The 9,222-nt window shown below is 31.9% G+C and overlaps 2 protein-coding genes across 2 annotated transcripts in view; one reads left to right on the top strand and one right to left on the bottom strand.

The window, feature by feature from the left end:
- Positions 1-873: 873 nt before the first annotated feature.
- Positions 874-5,239, top strand: LOC106673151. Its single transcript, XM_014405160.2, has 3 exons — positions 874-1,210; positions 4,897-4,998; positions 5,068-5,239. The coding sequence occupies exons 1-3, from the start codon at positions 995-997 to the stop codon at positions 5,212-5,214; spliced, it is 465 nt and encodes a 154-aa protein (XP_014260646.1). The 5' UTR covers positions 874-994; the 3' UTR covers positions 5,215-5,239.
- Positions 5,240-7,604: 2,365 nt separating this feature from the next.
- The window catches only part of LOC106673150 (multiple epidermal growth factor-like domains protein 8), a 39,493-nt gene continuing 37,875 nt past the window's right edge, over positions 7,605-9,222 (bottom strand). Inside the window, exons 39-40 of the mRNA XM_024228682.1 lie at positions 8,550-8,710; positions 7,605-8,399 (exon numbers count right to left, since the gene is read on the bottom strand). Of these exons, the coding sequence (XP_024084450.1) occupies positions 7,724-8,399; positions 8,550-8,710 (837 nt within the window). The 3' untranslated portion in view covers positions 7,605-7,723. The remainder of the gene's footprint in view (positions 8,400-8,549; positions 8,711-9,222) is intronic.

The raw sequence follows: 9,222 nt of genomic DNA, 5'->3' as shown, positions 1-9,222 counted from the left end.
CTAGGTTTACTTACATTACACCTAAAAGAATTAGATTTTCGTATCCCTTAGATTTCAAGGAGAAATCTCACAATTTATCTAGGTTTAAATACATCGAACCTGGATAAATTTAAGTGTTGTGGGGAAATGACCATTTCGAAATTCTTTTCATTGACATTTTAAATCAATTTTTGCCTCACCCTGCTTATAACCCAGACCAAGGAGAAATCTCACAATTTATCTAGGTTTACTTACAACAAACCTAAAGGAATTCAATTTTCGTAACCCTTAAATTTCAAGGAGAAATCTCACAATTTATCTAAGCTTACCTTCATCAAAGCTGGATGAATTTAAGTGTTGTGAAGAAATGACCTTTTTTTTAATCTTTTCACCGAAATGTTTAATCAATTTCTGCTTCGCCCTGCTTATATCCCAGGCAAAGAAAAAATCTCAACATTTCTCTTGATTTTCGTACATTAAATCTAAAGGAATTGTGGGGGAGAAATGAGGATTTTTTGAAAATAGTTTCATCGAATTTTTCAATCAACCTCTGCCTCACCCTGCTTATATTCCTGACAATCATCATCACCGAAACCTCGTCTGGTATTTGGTTTGTGCTTGTTTTATAAAGGTAATTTTCTTCGATCACTTAACGATCCTATGCAATATTTGAAAATATTTGACCCCATGTTTGCGAGAGTCTAGCCGAAAGATTGATCGTCAAACCAGCGAGAGGAAACGGACCCACTGGCATATGACTTGTACAAGATAATATATTTATACAATTATTATTCTCTCATAGAATTATACTATTTTAAAAAATCTTAACAATATAAGAAATGTTTGTAAGATCTTTTGGCGTCCAGGATAAACGTGTATTTATGTAGTAAATAAATTTATTGTCCTAGAGTTCTCATCAAACAAGGAAATTAAAAAACAGCTGTTCTTCGAATGTTGTCTTCGCGTTTGTTAGCCTTGTTTTATTAAATTTAGTAGAGCTTGTTTGTAGTGGGCGATGTTGCGTCGGTCTTCTGTGGCTTTGGCCGAGGCGGCGACGATGCTCATCCACTTCTACGAGGTCACATACTCCGATTCCTGGTTCATCAACGTCTTATGCCATTTGCCGACTTCAATCTTCCTGATCGGCTGCGGCGCCTTTGTTAAAAAGCACGACATCCTGCCGGTTGACTTCTTACAAGGATTAGACCCACAGAATCAGTTCATCATTAGGGTACGTACTCAGGTCATCTACCTATTGCCCAAGTATGATGTTGAAATGTTTCCTGTACGTTTGTCTTTTTTTGTGTGTATTAATCGTGTTAACACCAAGGAAAATTCAATCAAATCAGTTTATATTAATTAAGTACCCCGTTGGGATAGGTTTGGCAGAATTTTACAAACTGGCTTTGATCCTTCGGCGTCTTGAGATTCGGACATCAATTTATATTTGAGTCATGGACGCCCAGTTCTGTAAAAAAAATAATCCACATTCTAACACATTACGTTCACTTTCACTGCCAATCTAATACATCCACTACTTTACAATTGTACAAAAATAGTATTATTTTTTCATAATCTTGTACGAGGAAAAACGAAACAAATTCAGTGTCTGGTACTAATATCTGTTGATGATCATCATATCATAACTTTCAACCAAAAGCGCGACTTAGGAGAGTCAAATTGTGGCACAACACGCGCTCGTTCTAAAAATAAAACATTTGAATTTTGAAAGAATAAAATTTCGACTAGCAATAAAATAGATAAAACGATATTTTCAATTTATATGGAAAAATTAGTGTCACGACGAAACGGAGTTTCAACCATACTTTAAATAAAAAATTATAAATCAATCAACAATACATACATACAAATCGTTTATAATATTTTATCAAGTAGAAATAATTAGTACTTATCTTTAAATATTAGTTCCATAACAAATTAAGCAGTACACAAGCTACTAAATACATTCACTACCTCACGTTCGAGCTTAATTAAATTCATAATTCAGGCACAAGTATTTTGACCAAAATCGTGTAGATAAATAATTAACGACCACTTTAGATCAATGTATGGTCTTGAAGAAAAAAATAAAGCAATGTTAAATATGTCTACAGATTGACATATTTAAATTTTCTTGAAGACCGACTCAGTCCCAACATTCCCAAGGACGGTAACAGTATTGTTTTGCCCTGATGATGACCTTAAAATAGGTCGAAAGCTCGGCAGTGACGACTGAATTTGCTTTTTTCTTCAAGACCGTACCTTGATCCAGAGTATCCGTGATAAATCTAACACTGACGAATGATTAGAACTGAAGAAGAATGTGACATCCTGGAAGGAAGTTCGGCAGATACCCGCTTTCTTCGTTACGGCATACCGAAAAATTTGGTACAAGAGAAATAGAAAAAAATACGACTCAAAATTTTAACAAAAGTTCAAAATTATTATGCAACATACACCAATTATCAGAAAATAAAATAATAATTTATCTGAAAATTATTGAATCATTTTAATAACATAGTATGAACATAAAACACTGTAAGTCTTTAAATAAATTGAGTGTTTTCATTATGCCAGACCCAAGAATACTTATCTTTTGTAACTAATTGTTTAATTTTCATCTGACTAATTTTTATTCCACTAATTTTAAATAATGCTAATTCCAAGTAAAAACAATTGATTAAATTATAATAAATAAAATAATAGACTTTTTTCAATTACAGTCAAAATTTAAATGTTCAATACAATGTTCTCTTTTAAGAACTTTTACGTTTTCATTTTTTATCTCAACTGAAATGGTATTTTCTGACACACATGGAAAAAAGTTTATTTTTATTATTAACTTTATCAACAGCTAATTAAGGTTTTCAGTTGAGATAAAAAGTCAATGGCACAAGCGGGATTCGAACCCGCGACCTTCGGCTTGATACACCGCTGCTCTACCACTTGAGCTATCGTGACTTCGATCCACTCGGACACCAACTTCCCATCTCAACCACACCTTTTGAATTTTCCCTCCTTTTTGCCATTTTTCAAATGTCGTGTAATCAATTTGATTCTCGCGACAAATGAAATGGCCACGGAGAGCTTTAGTGAAGTATACTTCATTTTAAACTTATTAAATTCACTGTGGTTGAGATGGGTGGTTGGTGTCCGAGTGGATCGAGGTCACGATAGCTCAAGTGGTAGAGCAGCGGCGTATCAAGCCGAAGATCGTGGGTTCCAATCCTGCTCGTGCCATTGACTTTTTTATCTCAACTGAAAACTTTAATTAATTGTAAGATATCAATTGGTCAAGGAACCACGAAACTAGTGAATTTATCAACAGCCTTAAACATTTTCACACCCAATATTTATTTGGGTTTATTTTAATGCATAATACGTTATTACATTACAATTATTTTATTAATTTTAATGCATAGTACATTAACAGTTGAGCATAGTTTTTTTTATATTATTGAATATAATCAGTTATTACCAAATAATGTGTAATTTGTTTAGTTTTCTATAAGCCTTATTTATTTGTGCAAAGAAGGTGTAGTAATTTTTGCAGGTTGGACACATACCTTTTTTTCTACTTGGGACATTAATTTTTATCTCTTCCAATAATTTAGGACAGTACGCAGTAGTGTAATAGATTAAATATAAAATTTACATCACAGATAGTTCTTCTATTTTATCTATTTTTAATTATATTTAAAATAGTTTTTAATTGAAAGTATGATTTATTTTCTAGAGGAATGCCAGATTTAAATGCAAGATATTTAAGAAATTTATGTGTGATGATTAGTGTCCGTCAGTCGATGATTATTGAATCAAAATGATTAAATGATTGAAAAGTTGGCACGATAAAGAAAATGTTTTTTCTGAAACCTACATCACACCAGACTGCATCTCACGATTTCTGAATAATTAAGAAATTTATTTTGAACTTTTTCAATTCTTTGGTTAGAACCTAGGTAGTGTTGTGACCAAATTATTGCATTAAAATCCAGAATAGATCTCACTAATACAGTTTTAGGTCATTGGCAAGTTATTAAATATTTTGTAAAACATTGTGATATATCATTGAAAATATGTCGAACAATAGTGGAGAAAAGTTCCCACCTTGTGGAAGACCAGAAGTAACATCAATCGATTGGGAATGTGTTATTATTACAATTATTTGGGTTCCTTCCTTTAAACAGTTACTACACCATTTTAATAAATTGCCTCAGAAACCAGTCAAAAGTTTTAGTAAAATCAGTAGATTACACCTACTTGGTGACTTTTTAATATGAAATATTCAACACTGATAACCAGTTGTATAGAAGATAGTTAATTGATTTCTAACATTCCCTCATAAAAATTGCAATATTTTAAAAATTTGCAAGAGAAAATGAATAAAATGTTTTATCAACATTTTGGGCCAAAACACATGCATATTTGACTAAAAATGTTTTACACATTTATTTATAATTTGGGAGTCAGTGGCCACAACAGGTGAGGTGTTGACACAGCGAATCTCTGCAGCCTGTGTTCGAACCCAATGTACTTACAAATGAGATTTTGTTTAAAATCATCAGCACCCCAGGGGTCGATATAGCCTGTGCTATTGCATTAGTAACCCTTCGGGATGAAAGTCCAAAAAACAAATAGTAATAGGTGAGACTAATCTGCCTTGGTCTATTAGAATAAAATCAGGAATAAGGTCAAGTTCAGAATTTTCAATATATAATAAAAAAAGTGAATTATGTTTGAGATCTTTTTGACCATATTTTGTTCGCAAGTAAGATTTTTGGATAAGACATTTAATGTCAGTTCCAATCCAGTTTTTAATCAATTAAATTTTTCTTTCTTGTTTATTTTTACACTGTTGTGTAAAAACGCTGAAGAGTTATTATATAAAAATTTGTCTATAATTAATTTTTTTTTCAGTTCTTGATTTTTTTTATGCTGCTGAACGTATGTGTCCATGGGTTCTGGTTCAGCATCGAGAGCTTCATCCTCTTCGGCCTTCCGGATCTAATCGATAGCACGGTAATTCAAGCCCGGTTTTACCAGTTTGAATTATGAATTATTTTACCGATATTTTTTCCCGTGTTTCAGATCACTCTGACACCATCCGGGAAATGGTACGGGTTGATCACGGTGCCGGAGAAACTGTGGACGTCGATTCTTGCCTTGTTGGTATCTCTGTTCTGCCTGGCGACCATCTCTCCGAGGGCGCAGATGAAAAGGCAACAAATGTCATGAATTCAAATACAAGTGACGAATCGCTTTTTGCGTTTTATTTGATTAATTAATTAATCGACTTTCTACGCAAGTAATCACTACTGAAACTGTCGGATAAAATAATCAATAATATTTTACAACCTCTTATGAACAATCTTAAATTTGGTAACAAGCTGTTATTCTTCTGGCAGATTTAAAAAAAAAATCTAAAAAGTTATCAGATGGAACCAAATTTCCGATAATCATTTTATTCGTAAAATTATTTCAAAAAAATAATTAAAGTAAACATAAATGCTCTGATTGTCTGTTAGAAATGTAAGGTAATTAGGTAATTAATAAAAAAAATCTATTATAATATCAACGTTTCTATTAAATTATTGATCAAGTACTACATACATCAATATAAATTCTTTTGATATATACATGCTTTTTGTAAACTTTTTACAACCACTTTTCACAAATATTGACATCTCACTCCCTCAGACTTTATTTTTCATTTTGTATCGTCAGAATAATATATACATATATTCATAATTTTCACCTCACACGACTCGTTTATTAACACATTTACACTTTTTTTTAACCTTTACAAAACATCATTTAGCGTTAGAGTAAAAAAATTAAATGCAATTATTAAAAGTAACTTTTCATTTTCAAATGACAGATCACAGGGCAATAAAGAGAAGAAAAGTAATTTAAATAAGTACACAGGTCAACAATTCAAATATTACATCTAAAAAAACATATACTATATAATTTAAAACAAACAACATTTATTTTTTAAGCATTTGTAAAAAAATATACAATTATTTTTATAAGTTGAAAAATTAATGAGATTTGTTACAAAAATTGTTAAACATTAAGATGAGTGACAAAAACCGAACAAAAAAACCATACATCTAAAATTAAGCAATACACATAGAAAGACACCAAAAAAGCATTGGCCACGTGTTTTCTTATAAATGTAAATATACCATTTGTATTAATGGAAGAAGATTTGTTTTTGTGGCCTTTCTCTTATTTAAGTGTATCACAAGCATAACAGACTCAGCGATACTCTGTCGAGTAATTCTGTTTAACAAATAGAGCAATTTCCATATATATATTTTTTTAATTCCTCAATTCAAATATTTCTAAGTTGGCACATTGAGTAAAGTTTAATGTAATTTGGGCCGATTTTGGTTCCATTGGTTAAAAAAAAAAATTACTCTGTTGCACTGTGACTTTGGGTAATATATATATAAAAAAAAAGAGACAGTATTGCACTCGCTTTTAACAACAACCATCTTGGCCGATTTCAATAGAGAATATCCTAAATGTCTGTCACAAAGATCGTGTTTAAATGGAATGTTTAAAATTGTTCAATAAAAAAGTAATAAAATAAAAACACAGCCTTCCAAAAATTATTTTACAAAAGCTCTTTAGCCCTTTTAAAAATACACGATTCTATAAAATAAAATGAAAAAATCGAGACAAAAAATAATACAATTTAAAAACTAAATAGTCCACTTAAACAAACACCCAGGAGCCAGACAATGCTTCAAAATGAAAAAACGCGACACCTAACATTAATGGACGTCAAAGAACTGTTATAATACTTGCTTTGATTATAATTTATGGCCTATCCAATAAACTATAACAATTTACAAATATGTTTATGATAAAAATCTGTTGATTAAAACATACTTAGCACAAACGATTATGTTTGTAACACTTAAAAGCACAAACAGAAATGGACAGAAATTGTTTGTTTTTTCGTGATTCAATGTTTTCATGTTTGGAATTAAGTGCTCAATATTAAAATTAGTACATTTAAGACAAAAAAAAACATAAAAAAAGCTACATGGATACAAATTTGTTATCTATACGATCAAACAAAGGGACTTTTTTTTAAATGATCTCTGGTATAGAGTATATTTATCATTGCTTCCATTACTAAGTTAATATTTAGAAATTTCTTTTCTAAAAATAGAAATCCATCTAAAATTAAAATTAAATTAGATTGTACTAAAATTGAACTTAAAATCTCAACCTCCTGTTGTAAAATTATAAAATTATGAAATAATACTTTTTTAGCTTTCAAAGTATAGAAAATCGCCTATGCAGAAAATGAATGTTAACTGATAAAACAACTAATTAATCTTTTTATGCGGGATTCGAAGCCACAACGTTGGCTTCGAATCTCGCTCATGACATTGACTCATTTCAATCAAGACCTTAAATAAAAAGATTAATTAATTGAAAGAAGTAATTTGGTCAATCAGACCACTAAATATAATAGATTGATAAAACGTTGAAATGCTTTAAAAAACAAAAAACTTTGTTAAGAGATTTTTCCCTCTTTCTTTGAGAGAAAAAGTACAAAATGCAATAAGTAAATTATTGCTTTATAAAATATTAAATTGATAATTTTTGGCTTTTTTTGACACATTTTTGTTTAAAATATTGTCGTTGTATTATTAAATATTAAAAATATTACCTTATAATGAAGGTGAAGTTGAAAATAAGACCTTATGTTGAAAAATAATAGCTAGGAATGGCTGCTTCTTCTACGGAGGAATGCCCTACCGTGACTGTGGCCTCGGTTGAGCAGGACGAGCGCAGAGGCAATGGCAAGCCTAGAGGGGGCATAGCCACCTCCGGGCAATGTGACAAAGACGGTTGTAACCGCCGCCAACGAATCGCCCGTCGGTTCTATCGCTACAGGCCTGAGACTGAAATCTGAGGATGAAGAGGGCTCGACGAGGACACTAACCCCGGCAAACGGCCTTTTAGCCATATGCAGCATTTCAACGACATGTCGCCTCCTCGCCCTCCGCATGTCAGTCGCCTGCTTCGCCTTCCATGCAACGACGCAAGCCGCCAGGAAAAGAAAGAAGCAGGAGAAGAAGACAGAGAAGAATACAAAAAGGTCGATATGAAGCTGATCCTGTCGGAAAAACACAGTACCATACGTCGGCTTGTTCACCGCAAGTAGAACCATATAGAACTTGGCCTGGTTTAAAGAATGAGTCTCATAAGGTAACGTTATGACCAGCCTATCTGTTATGTTTCTCACAATGAGCAACGAATTGTTGTGTTTTACGGTTATGTGAGCACTCAGCCCTTCTGATAATTTTTCAATTAAATTAACTGTTGGGCGGTGTTTCAAATTTGGTGGTGCTGGGCCGGTTTTCTCAAATAAACTTTCACTGCCAAATAAAAACCTGAAATCATTGATATTAACCTTATAATGTGTTTAAACAAGATTTTAAAAAACAGAAAAACTGTGCTTTCCCAAAACCAATCAGAATAACAGGTTCAATTCAATAAAATTAACTCATAAATAAAAAGAAAAGAAAAAATTCAAAACTTACCTCTGATCTAGTTTTATCATGTGGGCATATGTTGAAGTATTGAGTTCCACAACAAAGGCATCGTCCTTAGGGCTTAGATACAAATCAAGACTACCTTGGGTGACATCCACTGTTATACGAATATCAACATTCATAAACCTCGGCTGAACAGCAAAGAATGACTGAAAATATAAATAATTGATTATAAATAAATGTACTGAATTGATTATACACAAATTATGATAAGCAAAAGATAAAAGAAAACAAAAACTTCTGTTCCCCCTAATTTTTTATTGAGGGGAAAACTCCCGAAACATTTTTTCCCTGGTTTCTCATGAACCACGAAGTTTTGAACTAACTCTCCAGGGTAATGGGATACAGATAGGAACTTAACTATTTCTAATAGCAAGGTACTCATCAAAGTACATGTTTCTGAAGGTTTTTTGACAATCAATTCAACGGTTTCAAGAATTCAGCCTGGTGAAAATTTCCACCACAAATACAAACTTAAATTAATGATGGATAAACGAAATGTAATTAAAAATTGATTTGTTGGCATTTGAGGATTGTGAATAATTCTAAAAAAAATATTGAAATGTTTTAACCCTTATCAATTAATTAAGGTTTTGGTTGAGATAAAAAAGTCAGTCACAAGCGGGATTCGAATCCACGATCTTCGGCTAGATATGCCGCT

This window comes from Cimex lectularius, unplaced genomic scaffold, assembly GCF_000648675.2.
Source record: "Cimex lectularius strain Harlan isolate CLEC.00 unplaced genomic scaffold, Clec_2.1 scaffold276, whole genome shotgun sequence".
NCBI lineage: Eukaryota > Metazoa > Arthropoda > Insecta > Hemiptera > Cimicidae > Cimex > Cimex lectularius.
The sequence above is the reverse complement of the archived record's forward strand: the minus strand, read 5'-3'. Positions and strand labels throughout refer to the sequence as shown.